General features: G+C 33.6%; 1 protein-coding gene across 5 annotated transcripts in view; it reads left to right on the top strand.

Annotated features, from left to right (window-relative positions):
* LOC132950053 (puratrophin-1-like) overlaps positions 1-16,893 on the top strand; it is a 183,503-nt gene that overhangs the window by 97,225 nt on the left and 69,385 nt on the right. For all 5 annotated transcript variants that reach the window (XM_061021248.1, XM_061021250.1, XM_061021249.1 and 2 more), the window contains one exon: positions 2,021-2,549. In XM_061021248.1, the coding sequence (XP_060877231.1) occupies positions 2,021-2,549 (529 nt within the window). The remainder of the gene's footprint in view (positions 1-2,020; positions 2,550-16,893) is intronic.

Consider the following 16,893-nt stretch of genomic DNA (forward strand, 5'->3'; position numbering starts at 1 on the left):
TTATATTTTAATGATTCAATTCAACGACTAACTGTTTTTTTTTTTTAATCCATGGATCGTGGTTACGTGCGGACGTATTTATGTGTACACATTATATTAATTTATACGCAAGACATGTCCTAGACGTCTTACGGTTAGGACGATCCGTCAGGCTCTGCAGTCTGCAGGTTAAAAATAAATTCAGTTTTATTTTTATACGTATAGGTACGACGAGTATATTATATGCGAACGAGTGACGTATGGTGGTACCAGCGTATACCACCGACCGAAGAGGCCCAGCAGTAATGTATTGGGAAATTCGGGGAGCTTACACCTACAGCAGTGGTATACTGCCGTAATGTTGAACTCTGATGATGTTTTTTTTCTTCAAACCGCACCGTCGATTAAAGAATTTTTCTCGTTTTGAACGATTCGTGTCATTTAACGATCGTGCGTACGGAAAAAAAACACTCGATTTAGAATAATATTATACTAATAACACGATGAAAGGTAAACAGACACGCAATCAAAATAATTATGTAAACCAAAATTACTGTTGAACATGTATTTATGAATGTTGAAATTTTTACTCGTACGTGTAAAATAAAAACGTAAAAATCTGAAATTTACCGCGGATTATCGGCAATCGACTAAAATAATAGTTTTCTTTTCTCGATAATGTTATAATAAATAAACGTTCGGTCCGAAAAAAAATACGTTACTCCGGAAGTGAAAATCACTCCACGGTACGTCGGTACTATAGTATTAGTGTAGGTAAATTATAATAATATTGGTATTATTGTGCTTGTCCGTTCGAGAAGACGTGTGTGTTGCGCGCCGCGATTATAATAATATAGCAGCTGGAGAAGTCTGCAGTGTCATCCGTGGTGTTGGTGGTGGCGGTGGAGGTGGTGGAGGCAGCGTTAGCATAAATATATAATATAAAATAAGCAACGAGGTCAATGTATCCGATGCGGCTTATTGTTTTTAAGCCTCGTGTGTTTACGTTCACGACCCACATGATGCCACGTCAATGTAAATATTGACCTTTTTCGCGCACGTGTGTCGCATGGGGGTCCATCGTCGCCGGCGTCGTCGTAGATCGAACTCTAAAAAGAATACCTAAAAATAAATTATTTCCACGGGGCACCGCCATTTTGCCTCCACGTTTCGTGGGGTCGGCCTGACAGTGGTAGCTACCGTATTCCATATTCCCCGCTCGATGCTATAATATAATGTATACCAGCTGCAGCAAACGTTTACATCTAAGTATAATTATTTCACGACGGTATGAAAAATATATACTGACGCCGATGCGTTATCGTATTGTACAGCTCCTATTATACAATGTACTGGATCGGTTTCAGGTACTGTACACAGTGGACATTTTTCACACACAAACAAATGTACGAAGCTACATATATAGGTAAAAAGTCCAATACCGCATGCAAAAAGCCTCAGATAATTCACTCATATTGTTATAAAATATTCGTATTATCATAGAACATGTTCTATGGTATTATACAGACCCGACCGGTAAAATGGCGACAATCGACTTGGGCACTGCACTGCGCAGCTCGCAGATAATAATGTATGCAGGAAAAAGTTCTTAGATTATTTATATGATGGATTATAAGTATAATATAATACAAATTATAATTTATCAAATATGATTGGTATGGTCAACTTGTTGTTGTATGAACTTTAATTAATTAATTAATTAGTATTTTAATTGTATATTGTTAAAAATGTAGCTGTAGGTTAATACCAATATACTGGAGTGAATTAACTTAAATTCATTGTAATTTAATCTATATAGAGTGATGATAGGTTATGCATATGGTTTCAATAAATAAATAAAAATGAAATTAGATTATTACAATATAATAATATTATGTATTATTATACACACAGAATAGATTTATGTAGGTTATAGTGAGATCAGAACACTCTAAAGCGTATACATTAACATATTACTATGAAATTGTATGTAATTTTGTGTTTTTCTAATTGAGTATGATTTTTATTTCCGTTGTTGCAGTGTTGTGACGCTTGGTCAGGGTGGCCGCTCAGCCACGGTCGGCGTGGCGTGCTAACTCATCTGGTGGCGCCGATCGGTTGCTGCTCAGGCGGCGCACCGCCGTCTGACGCGTACCTGTCGCTGGACGTGGCCAGTGCCGGACTGACGGTGAACTGGGTGGGCGCGGGCGCCCGGCTCCGGAGCCGACTGTCCACCGATACCGCGGCCATGCTGGCCGGTGACCTGCAACAGCTGAGCGCCACGCTCAAACACCTGGTGGCCGTGGTCGACAGGTCGGTTCACAGGGTACCGCTCGACCGGATACCGTACCCCTGCTACGGATGCCAAGACCGGACGTGCCAGCCGTCGACAAGACGTTCGCATGAGACATTTGCCGCTGATAACGACGACCGCACAAAGGCCGCCGTACAGCAGCAAAACAACGGCGGCAGCGTGTTCGACGACTCCGACAACTCTATACCACACATCGACTCCGACCCTGAGGACTCGTCGACCCAAGACAGATCCGACCCGGCGGTCGACAACGACGGTAAGTTTCAGACTACAGTTTTTACTTTTATTTTTATTTTCCGAAAAGTTTTCAAGTCATTTGGATCAAAAATAAAAAAATAAATCCATACCAAATGAAATATTTTGAGTTTCTATATATCATGTTATAATATTATTTAAACTGGTCGTGTGTTTTTTCCATAAAATTTATAATAATATATTCTATTATTTATGAAAAATGTCATGTTTATTCTTGTTGCCCTTTTCTCTATATTATGCTCTAGCTGTATTATCATTATATTCGATTCGATATTAGTCTTATATTATTATTATCATCTTTTTTTTTACTTACAATACACGCGATGTATCTAGTAATGATTATATGATTTAAAACTGACGATACCTATTATTAGTACCCATATTGTAGAAAGCAGCTTATGGGCTTTCAGGCTTTCCAGTTCATTGTTTAACGTTTTGACTTTTATATTTAAACTGATAATACAAAATTTCGTGACTTGTCATTCGAGGGTGTATCGCGTATGTGTAGTTATTTTGTTAAATATTTACCAATATCACTACGAATTTTTGTTTAAAACATATTATTATTTTGGACTAAACACAAAAATCTATTGATAGAGGTTTCGCTGCAGGGTTTGTTTAGGCTCAGTTATACAACTTATAATCTCTTAGGTTTTTTCTCCAGGGTTGGGCTTTTTTTCGGACTACTCAATAATAATGAGAGTTACGAACTACCTATTCGAATTCTATTGTCTCTACTCCACTCCGCCGCTATCCACCCATCTATCTAGCATCACGCATAAACGTTAATATTGTCACGTACTTAACGCCAGACAGAGATAAGCGGGCGAGATTTCAGTTCGCCCATAATATCGGGTATATAATATTATAATACTATGTATAATGTATATTATATGTCATTGTGGGGTTCGTATTACCGTCGCCGAAACGCATTCCGTTTTTTTCCCAACGATATTTCAAATTTTTTAGACAACCAATAATTCTACCTCACGTGCGCTGTGGCTATACACAATACACCAGCCTATACGTCCCGACTATCCATATGTATAGTGAAGCGGTGTATACAAAATAATAATTGTAATATTGTCCCTGCCGTGTATTATATATCGTGCGTGTGACTAATTACAAAATGGTCCGGGAGACGCGACGACGACGGGGACCATGACGATTGTCACGACGACGAGTACAACGCACGTCTATTATATAATATTATTCGGCTTTGCTATGTGGAGAGTACGACAACGGTCGTCGACACAGGCCATAGACACATAATATACCTATACAGAACACGTATCGTGCGTCATACAGCACTCGATTACTATATAGGTATGCATATGGTGGCCTGGGTTTTTAGACATTTCATAAATACGTTATGGTACGATTTAGCTGGTACACATATAATAATATATAAATATTATACAGGGTTATTCATCAAGCATGTCCAGCCTCTTTTAATTTAATAACGATGTTATTCAAAATCTGAGTTATGGAATTTTTAAATACATCTATTTAATGACCATATTTTTGAATACACCTGCAATTTCTTGTTGCATATTATATAAGGAGCGTTCTGTGACCATATCAATTTTTGTTTTTCAAATGAGCCGTTTTTGAGCTATTCACTATTATGTATAATAAGGATAATAATTTAGGTTCTTCTTGATATAAGTTTAGAAAAACATAGATGCTATAATGATTTGAAAATTATAGTAATTATTAGTATCGATCTATCAACATTTTATAATTTGTAAACACTAGATTCAATATTACATCTAATTTAAATTGTATATTATATTTGTAATAAAATTTATAAGGACTAATACTATCGTTTGTATAGATACATTTCATTTACTTATAAATTACTGGATCAAATTTTGATTAAGATACATCCAACTTGTCAAAAAATGTTCTACTATATAAATTAAAGTTAAAAAAATGGTTCTAATTTGGAAAAAAAGTTTGTAACGTCACAGGACATACCTAAATAAGTGGTAAAAAATCTGAAGTATCTAGCTATTCGAAAATACAATATTTAAGCATACTTATTTAAAAATTTAAAAAAATTAATTTCAGACAACTGCACTATTAAAGGAAACAAGGGTGAGTGGGCATGGTTGGTGAATCACCCTGTATAATATAATACTACAACTCACAAGTGTGGGCTAAGGAGCGGCTGAGAACACGCGCATGACACATACATTTCAAACGGATTGTCGGCGGCGGTGACCGTGATTGTCGTTTCACTTTTCGTCGATTATGGCTTTTTTTGTGTGCACGTGTGTTATATTATGTTTTGGTATGGGTCACTTGACTGCATTATATATAAGATTAGACGCTCGCTCTCACGTGGTATTAACCCTAACTGCAGTATCCCCATAACCACAACTTAAATTGCCATAAAATATATAGGTGATATAAATTGTATCATTGTCTTCAAACACATAATATTACATACCTGCATAATAATATTGAATGACTTATCCATACCATCAGATTTGAATATTCTCCGCGGTTGTTTATTAAACATGGTATCGACGAGATGAGCTTATTTCGTTTGTCACATTTACATGATACACATATACAATGTGAGCGAATTCACTTTTACTCGCGTATTGGCGGCACTCATTGTACACCTATATACAAACGTATGCCGACCATATATAATATGCTCGTTGGACTACAGTCTAGTCGGCAGGGGAAAGTTTTTAAGGTAATTTTTGACGCATTAGGAATTTTCACATTTCAAACACTGTCGTTCCGACACTGAAGTTTTTTTACACATACGTGCATTTTCTATATATGAAAACAACGAAGTCGAACCGACCGGAAAAATCCATTCCGGGAAATCAATTCCAGTAAATCACAGAATTATATATAGTTGGGACAGACTATCCTAGATTGCCATGCTGTAATTTCTGTCACATGTTGTTCGAGGGTTCTATTATTTATGTATATTTTTATTATTATGCATTATGGATATTGACCCGTGGCACTGTGCAGCAGGTTTGTTTCCACGGTTGATTATTTGAAAATTGAAAATATAATAAGTATACACATAAATTGTTTAGTTTGTGTGTGGTACGATAATGAGATGTGTGCGTGTGTCAAACGGTTATGGTTTCAAAAAGGTTTTGTACATCTAAGACCCAGACGGGTATACATGTTCGTTATACCATGCAATGATTATATTTTAAATAATATAAAACCCGTTGTAAACACACACTGCTGTTTCTTCCCACTGCAGTCGCCTGCTCCCACTCGTATTAATCGAACTATCAGTCAGAAAACCAAATATTTTACGAGAACGCGTATGGTATTTCAAAAGTAATGTTTCAATGGAATTTGTTTTAATAAATTCCCTGTCGCATTACTTGTTCCCACGCCAAAAAAAAAAAAAGATCCTATCAAATAATATAATTCTGTCATGTAAATGAATTTATTGTGAATTATCCAATTTATAATATTCGGCCAACAAGTGTGTGTTAGCATTTCATAATTTTTATTTTCGATTAAAAAAAAAATTAAAAACATATTTTGTCCTTGCAGATAACGTTATATTATTTACTATGAAATGTTTGACGATTAAATTGGCTAAATATGTCAACGACAGTGCAGCTGTTTTGTGTGCACGAGTACACGACGAATAATTAAGAGTTTATAATTCGTATAATAAACACACAATATAATAATCTAAAATATACACATCATTATTATACCATAATAATATTGCTAAGTACTATACACACACACATTATATTTATATTTCACACTCTAGCTGTTGTCTCGAGTAACTTGACCTTGTTAATATAGTATTAACTCAGTCATAAGACAATACACACACATACATTGACATATTATGTTTGTATACATATTATATATAATAATAGTATAATTTTCCAGAGCTTTTAATAAATAATATTTGGTTTTTTTTTCCGAGGGTCCGTCCTGATAATAAATAATAATATCGCTGCAGCAGCTGTACTCGTCCGCAGACTGCTGCAATCGTTGTCGCCGGTCGTTTGCGCTCGTTAAGCAAAAACAAAAAACTATCTAAGCACGCACAAGTTTTGTTTCGTTTTTTTTTAAACGTATTCTATGACGGCGTACCCTCATGTCGTCGCATTATAAAAGATGAGACACGAAGTGGTGTATACATGAGTAGTGTGTAACGGTTGATGTGCGTAGAAAACGGCTGTGGCGGCGGCGGCGGCGGCTAAAATAATAATAATAATAATAATAATGATAATAAATGCGCCTAAAACAACATGTTAATGAGCATAAGGGGACTTGATTGTTATTCCGGTTCGAAATTAATACAACCGTCGTAGCGTTTTAGTCGTAAAACCGAAGAAAGGAAACCGCTGCACGACGACGACGACTGCGGATAGTTGTGGTCGCCGCCGCTGTCTTATATGTATATATGACATATTATTATGTGTATTGTGTATATTATATTATTTCGTACGTGTTTTATTTACTAGTATTGCGAGCGACCGGAAAACGGCCGGCAAAACAAGTTCATTGACTATATAATGTACCCGCGGCCAAGTTCACGTATAGTCGTCGTCGCCACCGTCGACCTATCTGTCGTCGCGCGCGCGGTCCGCCCGTTAATAAATGCGGAAATCTTCGGCTGCACTGCAGTACAGTGCGGGCTTGTGTGTGGCTGCTCGATAATGTATTATAATGATATGGTTATAAATTATAATGCACTCAACTCTAATAGAGTTTCTGCAACCATTGATCAATAATATGTAAACATGAATATTTATTAACAATAAATAATAAATAATCACACTTCATACTATTCGAATGTGAAGACAAACGCAGCATTATAATATATTATAATACAAATAGTTGAGTTAGGAGAATACGTTCTCAAGAGTTTTCGATCGAGGGGGACAGAAGAACGAAAATTAAAAAAAAAAAAATGTTGTGAGGTATTTTACATAGCTAAAACGATTATTTACATGATAATAAATATTTAATTTGGGTACAAAATTGAAAGCCCGTGTCGCAGTGATAAAAGCAATAAATTAATATTGATTTTACATTCATTATTTTTTAATGTGGCTTTATCGTATATATATAAACCATTTAAACTTATCCATCCGATAACTCGTTAAAAGATACGATCGGATTTGGTGTACACATATATAATGGTATATTATTGTTTTGTTTTGTTTTATCTGTAAACAAAATACAATATTACTAGACTTCTACCCTGTCTTTAAGCTCGGATATTTGTATTCTACAGATTCCAAGACAAAACTGCTTTACGACAGGCTTTCGATTAGAAAAGCAATAGTTTTAAAAAGACAACCGACCAGAGTTCTGTGTTCTGTGTTATGGCATTATCTTCTATTACGACGTTCTTCACATACCGATACGGCGATACCGTATTGTAGGTAACTATATAATATTATTGTTATGTGTGATACAGTTATGATTTTAGAAGTGCCTATTTCTTGTTTGTTTACAACACAATATATTATATAGCTTGTCGTTGTGTTTCCTGCTGAGTATATAGTCATGTCTGGAAACGGTCTGTTGTGTTCTCGACGACGAGAATATAGTTTTCCTTTAAAAACAGTTTGTTATTACTATTATTTTTCTCACCGAAGAATTGGAAAGGCGCAGTCAGCCGTGCGGTGTAAAATAAAATGTCTCCATGGTATTCAACTCGCACGGTCTTTCGAAAAATACTGTCCGAAGTGGTTGTCATCAAATATAATTATCATAGTGTTTTAGATTATATTAAATATATATATATTATAATAATAATATATGCTTTCTCGAATATCCCATTAGATTATTTTAATTGAAATTGAGTTGTTTTTTTTTTACCCCGGTTTGAAAGTGAATATTATATATATCGAAAATAACGAGGAGAAGACGTTTGGACCAATCGATAAAAATGCACTGATAAAATCGTACATAATATAGTAGTCCGTTTGGATATTATATATGTGAATAACGATTGGTTTTAACCTATAGTTAAAATATGTATAGCCCGTCTCGAACGGCTATGTTCAACGCGAAACACGCACACAGGCCGTAATAATAATACGCACCATTCCGCTAAAATTAACATTTTCTCTTTGCCGCCAAATAATCAAACTATTTATTTTTTTCCTTTTGCACCAAAAACGATGACGCAGAGTTAATGTAAATGTGTTTGTTTAGTAAAAGTACATACTATATATTATATGATGCATAACGATTAGCGACCAACAATATTATACATACGTAAAGAGTTTTAGATGGCAATAATTGTGTTAGGGTCAATGAAAAACATTTATAATGTAATATAACCACGTGGTCAGAAACAGTAACCAATAATAGGTCTGTGTAAAAATTATAAAAACAAAATTACGGTCCATAATCCATATTATATTGTACCTATTTGTTATTTAATTAAGTGAAACGTGGGTCTAAATATTGGTCAGTATTACTTATCGGATTTAGCATCTAAATCCTGTTTCTATATAAAATAATTAACGGTAAAACAACACAACACAACCGATTTTCCTATATGCATAGGTATTATATATTATATTATTATATTATTGTTGTTATTTATTTGGATTGTCTCGGATATCAAATATCATTGTTTTTTCATAGACAAGTTATTATAAGTCGAAACAAATAAAACCGTAGGTACATTCTAATTCCTACATAACAACAATAATTCGGTTTCCAAAAACAGTGTTTCGCGTGGAACACAGCACGCAGACGATACACAAGACTATGACGTGTGCGGCCGGTGAAACCCCTATCTGTGCGATATCCGTGTTTCGGTGCTAATATAGTGTGCCAGCTATATTTAATGAAACGTCTATTAAAAAGAGGATACACACACACAATCACACATTGGAATAAGTGCTGTTTTCGCGTGAATACACGCGAACAAATTATAGTTACTCGAAATATTTGATTAGCAACACTATATAGTATATAGTAATATGTATAAAATAAAACACACGTCGAAAGTGGGAGGGATGAAATTAAAAATGGTGATTAAACGCCATAGTATAACATAATGACAGCGTGTTTTTTTTGAGCTTTTTTGAGGTCATACATATTGTAATGATATTAGTATATTACGATAGGTATATTATTATGTATGTTTTAATTAAAAATATTTAATGAGTGTTAGTTTTTTAATGTGTTGTGGTTTTAGCTATTGTTATCAATATGTCGCAATGATTTTGGATACGTTTTGAGATATACCGTAAATATTTTAAATAATTAACAAGTACCTACTAATAATATATTTTCATGTTTTTTTAAATCAATAATATTAGAAATATCGATTTTGTGGCGGCGGCCGTATTTATTTGTTTATATTATCGTTTGTAATTTTGTTTTCGATTATTCGTCTCTAATGAATGTCAATTACGTGCTTTGTGTCAGAGTTATTCCGTGATAAAAAACGTATTTTCTTTGTACAATCTTGGACTATAATAATATATACGTTTAACCTTTAGATTCCAATCAAACCGCAGTACAATTGTTTTTTATAATATACCTATGTGTTACTAAAGACGAGCGGTGTCAAGCCAAAATGGCAACAAAATTAGTAATGGTCCAAACGGGTTACGATTTTGTGTTGTATCGATTCCTACCAAAATACATTTCTGCAGTATGTACAATATTTTTGATGGTATAAAAAAAATTTATTTCGGGTTAAACGCGTATTTATAATTCTATATAAACTGCGACGTGTATACATAATATATTAGGTATATTATATAGGTATGATATTGTAGTCGTTATTTAAATGTAGTAACACTATCTCGAATTACAAGTCCGGCTTATCTAAATTTCATTTTGATAGGTTTTTTATGTTTATAAAATGAACGTTTTTCGTTTTTTATTTCTTCAAATCTTGTCGTAAAATTACGACGAACGTCGGACGACCATATAAAAAAAAACTTTACACCTATTTTTTTTTTCATTTTAAGCGAAACCAATAATTATATGCTATTACAATTCACGTATAATAATATTCTATTATACAGTATACCTACTGCAGCAGCAGCAAACGGTCTCGTTTCCATCGGCGGACTTCACACATAGTAACGCGTCAAAAGTGTCGCAATTCAAAAATTTGGTATAGCGCCGCCGCGTGGGTACCTATACACTATACTATACCGCGCATACGATGGTCGGATTTCGTTTCGGTTTGTTTGATTTTTCGGGGGAAAAAAACCACTCGACGTATCGTGCTTTGTACATAATTCGTATATAATACGTCTGTGCCGTGTAATAGTAATAATAAATACGAACGGCTCGCGCTGACGTCGACGTAATAATGCGTTTTGAATTAGAAAATGCGAGTAACACCGTTTTTGCGGGGAGAAAAAATAACCCGAACACACTTACACGCGTGAGCTTATATCGGCATAGTAGGTTAGGTATGTGCTAACCCGCAACGCGGTGTACACCTATATATGACGCAAAAAGTGAAAATGCCGAGAGAATATATAGTCTATATAGGTATATTCGTCCGGCCGTCTCCATATGCTGCACGCAGTGTAATATTATAATATCGTATGTGTATCGGAATTATACGGCTCCGCTAAACGTTCGTGTTTTTTGAAGCCTCACGATGACGGATTTCGTGTTCACGTATGAGACCGTAAACATACTATATACATTATAATGTACCGTTCGCGTGTAATTTGTCTTGGACGAATTACACTGCGCGCCTTGCCGCCGCGGTCGGACGAGAGTGAAATCAAGTTGAGAGCATATACCGCATATCAGTCGTACCCATATGTATAGGTACTGTTTACAATCAACGACGATAATATTATACTTGACCCAACATGTACAACAGTATAATATATATATTATACACACACACGTGGTACGATAATAGGACGATAGTGTATAATATTATACCTCGCCCCGACTTTTCTGTACGAAAATTGCTGCATCGTCCACAAGTCGAATGACTTTTTTTCACCGCTCAAAAGTCGTGATATCGGGCGAGACCATACTATTATAGGTGCTAATAAAAAAGTTAAGTGCTCTACACTTTTTTTTTGGACTACAGTCGTGTCTATATTCCTACAAACTTTTAATTTTTTGAATAATTAGGTATATTATGTATGAGGTTTATGCCACAAATTAAAAATTAAAAATTGATATTTATTTTGAAGTTATATAAATATGTTCTTAATTATTACAAACAATTTAAATTTTACTATATTCGATCACAATGATTTTTAATTTTAATATATTTCATATTTGATGTATATACATAAAAATATATAGAACGATATTCTTGGCCAGAAAATTATAGCTATTGGAATTTCAAATCAATAATCTGCCATTACTTTTAATAAATAAATAAGAGGGTGACAATGATAATAGAGGAAAATGGTCTGGATTTTTTTTTGGAGGAAAATGAACAGAGGACGAATACGCTATTTCATTTATGGAGGAAAATGGCCGTAATATCTATCATGTTATATAGGGTGAGTCTCGTTTTTACCATAATAGGGTTCGACCCTATCCGTATTCAAAACCTTTCGCGCGGAAGAAAATATTTTATATATGAACATCATGCGATATTTGTACAATATATATTACGACCACAATACATATTATTACGCATATGCTTTGTATTGATGGCGATCATCAATCACAGACATCAACTCTAAAAAATTAATCGTTTTTATCTTTAGAGATTCGATTTTGGAATTAATAATTAAATCTTTCTAATTCGAAATGTATGATAAATAATAACGGATTATTATGTTTTATTATATATAGGCAAGTCTAAAAAGGCGATCGTGTGTGGGGAATATTACTATTATTTAATCGTCATAGTAGGTATACCTATAACATAATAGAAATTATATATTATATTTCTACCGTTATTATACCATTGTAAGAAAGTCGTTGTTAATACGATGTACAATTATAGTTGATAAATCTAGCCGAAAACGTTTTTCTTCGCGACTCATTGGTAGACTGCAACTCCTGACTATAAACTGACAATTTTTATTATAAATTGTACCTATATTCGCATATTATACAACAATCATGATAATATTATGTCGGATATAGTAAATCAAACAAACGAGTGACATAAACGAGTAGGTAGTGTAATTAATTAAACGTTATAATACAAATTGGACATCGAACTGCATTCTTCGTTTAGTGGGTGGCATACGCATAGTACGTTATAACTTATGAGAATTTATTGTGCGGTCTTTTCTTTATTTTTTCTAATTACCTACATTTTTTAAAACCGTATAATATACATAATATAGCTCGAACGTTTTGGAAAACTCGTCCCGTCATCGTCGACCACCCGATACGCCTATATGTTGAATTTTATTATAGTTATTATAGTTATTGGTATTATTATTATACGGTGAAAAACTATATATGCACTTCGTTAATACGGCAATTCGGGCGTGATCGGACACGCCTGTATTTGGTCAATTAAATGGCAAGTTGCCCCGTGATTAATTTTGCGATATGTTCCATACTATATAGGTACTAATAATAATTGATCTGCTGGTCTCGTCGATTTCGATGGTCCGCCCGCCGAATATCCAATGCACCATAATCACTACCATCGGAGTTTATAATCAATAATATAATATACACATATACACATACATTATACCTGTATATTACTGTATTATACATGCGACGCGTTTTCTAATCAAGTGCGCCATGAAGTTCGCACCCCCCAAGGTCCTTGGAAATCGATATTATCAGATAAAAAAAAAAAACTCGATCGGAAATTAAAAATGACAATTTTGCTTTCTCTTGACTTTGAACGTAACACGCGTTTCGAATCCGACGACCTGACCAATGTTACTCAAATCATATATATGGTATCGTATATGAATATATATAATACATCTATATAATATATTTATAATATATAATATAGAGGTACCTACCTATATATTTATATGGGTAAATATTATAACCCTACCGCGTACGCAATTCTCATGAAAGTCTGAAAACATATTTTAAATAATAAAATATAATACACACTTTTATTATAATACCTATGTATATCGTTTTTGTGTATTTTGTATGAATAGAATTTACTTGGCATTTACATAAATTATCTAATACATATAAGTTGTTCTCACTCATATAGGTCTTGACGCATACCTACCTACATTTATATTATATACACGTGTATATATAGGTATACGAGATATGCGCATAGTTAAGTATAAATTATATACGTTTAAATGTCAGTCGTTTATGTATTTATATATTTAGCTCTTATATTATCTGTTCAACAACAGTTTAAATACCTAGTGTTGTAATCGATTAGCATATTATGGGTTATTAGGTATATACACCAAAATAATAAAATTATGACCGTCAGTCGTAAAACGATATTTCGTACTTCTGCAGTGATATTTATCCGTAATCGATACATAATAAAATAATATGTAACTTGTAATAATTTTGGGCTCGTCCAGTTGAAAATATTATACAAAGATAAGGCAGATAGACGATATTATGTATGTGAGTCATGTGACGAGTAGATTAAATTATTGAAACCGAAATGTCGGGTATGTCATAATAATATTACATTTATAATACCTAGTAACATAATAATGCATATTATTATTTTTACGTATTCTATGTCGGATTGTCTAATTACAGCGTGTCGAGCAGTTGTTATACTGACAGTTTTTTTTTTTTTTACAACCTTTCTACGGATCATTCGTATAGTAATAATATATAACCATTTATAATATAATATGCCCACCTATATCTATATAGTATATACATTATATGACGCGTAAGGTGTAACGCGTGCAAAATTTGTTTTCACCTCGGAACACCGCATGATACGTACTTGAATGTAACGAAAATTTCGGCACATAAATCTCTTGGCAAAGTTTCTCTGGACCGGCCGAGGATTGGCGAAAAAAAGATAAATGCACGCGGCGTAAATGTAGAATTTATGTATCCGAGTATAGTGTGTATATAATATATTATTAATATGTAGGAAGGTAGGTAATACACTATATGACGTGGTATATACACACACGACCATATATATCGCGGCCACCGCAGTATGGTATATAATATATATAGTATAGTGCCATATTATAGTAAATAGTAGCCTTGAGTGTGTTCGGGTAAAAGTGAACTAGGTATATGCCATCGTGGTCGTCGTCGGTTTGTTTCGCTTTTAATCGGCCGATATAAATTATTGCGCGCACTTAACGTACGGCACTGTTTTGATATTCTCCTCAGCGTGTTACATACCGGGTGTTAATTATATACCTACGTATATAAGGATTATAATATCCCAGACGTTTGGTTTTGATACGTGAAGGAATGACTTAATGTAAAGCATAATATTACTATTTCGTATACAATAATAAAAAATATAAACATATTATATACACATTATTATATTTTTTATCAATATTTTGTAAACAAATAATAATGACGATAATATTATCATTTACGTGAATTCTGCAAAGCATCAGATGTATAGAGCATAAATATACACATATATATATATATATATATAGTATATTATGGTATATATATATATAGGTTCGCGACTATAGTGCGGTATAGTAATAATAATACGTCCAATGGAAAAACAACCGTCGTATACATTTTATAACGTTGCAGTGTTATTCCGCCGAGCTGCACAATGGCGGCGTGTGCTCGTATATAGAGAAACCTTCGCTTGACCTTACGCTAAACCCGAAGTATAGATACGAGATCTTTTTACCTTCTGGTGGAGAAACAGTATTGTCGGCGGAGGACCTTTGTGCGAGACTATCATCCGATGCTAAATAGAAATCCGAATTTATCGTGTATATATATATAATATACATTTATAGTATAAAAATGTTAAATATGGACAAGGGGTGAGGTTCGTTATTATATATATATATTGGTGTTTGTTAGAAAGTATATTCGTATTTAGACAATATTTGTCTGAACTAACGACCGCATATAATATGATATTACTATTATATTATTATTTATTACACTTCACTACCATACTATATTTGAGTAGAAACCATTTGGCGTAAAATAGTTTCATATTGCAGGGTTTCTTCTTGTTCTTACATTGTCATGACGAGAAATATACGATTCATGAACAATAATAATGCACATTAATTTAATTTAATTATTTTTTTAACGTATTATGATATTCGGTCACTATTGTCCATAATATATTATGTACCTACCATTAAATTTAAAATAATAAAAACAAAAACTACGATATTATTTTATAAAAAATCCTTCAAATCCTTACATATTTTAAGACATTTGATCTCAATTTCCATTGTTATAATAAGTGGTCAGGTACTGAAAATATTGCTTATATAGGTACAATATAATACATTAAAAAAAAAAAAGAAATTACATACCAAAAGATATTCTGACTCCCAAGAATAATGCTTATTCTTTAGTTTTGAAATTATAGTATCGATTACATCATTGTGTATAATTCCATCCATTTAATAAATATAACGTTCTAATGTTTGCGTGGAAATGTATTGAAATTGTACTTAAATTTATCCAACGGCGTTCCGTATATGCAATTTGAATGCATCTTGTATTTCAGTTTTCTCATTGATCTACATATTATAATAGCCTAGGATTTATATATTCTTTGTGTGTCAAGTACCCCCCAGTATTATAATATAGTAATTTCAAGGACCCGGGAATACACACACCCACCCACATTCACTTTAATTTTTCGGATTTATTTCAACCATTCATGCGAGTCGTTAAAAGTCATTCGATATTCTTACACGTCGTTAGTTACTCGTGTTACGAAATCGGTGAAAATGATATAGAGGATAAATGGTCGAAACAAAAAAAAAAAGATCCACAAACACGTTTACCGTTGGTGATTTGACGATGTCACATGTCTCAGGTCTCGTTTTGAACCTATATATATACTATATACCTTAACTATATGTATAATATTATAATTATGTAGTGTCATATTTCGGCGTCTTTGATCGTCCAAGAGATTTCTTCGACGGCTTACTACGGCGTATTATACAGCATTACACCACATGTAAATCCGAACGAACAAAACGAGTTTTAGTGAGACTTTATAATATATATTATCATACCTACACATAACACACAATATGCGATACGACGATGGTATCGTAAAAATATTTCATTCGACTTCGAATGTCAACCGCGCACTGACGTTTATTGTCGAGCGATGTCGTGGCATACGTCATATTATCTTTAATATTATGTACAGTCACATACATTGAAAATATCGTTCGATAATCACAAACGCACACACACACACGCACATATTATCGCTGTGCCGGTGCACCTCGAGT

This window comes from Metopolophium dirhodum, chromosome 8 (genome assembly GCF_019925205.1).
Source record: "Metopolophium dirhodum isolate CAU chromosome 8, ASM1992520v1, whole genome shotgun sequence".
Lineage (NCBI taxonomy): Eukaryota > Metazoa > Arthropoda > Insecta > Hemiptera > Aphididae > Metopolophium > Metopolophium dirhodum.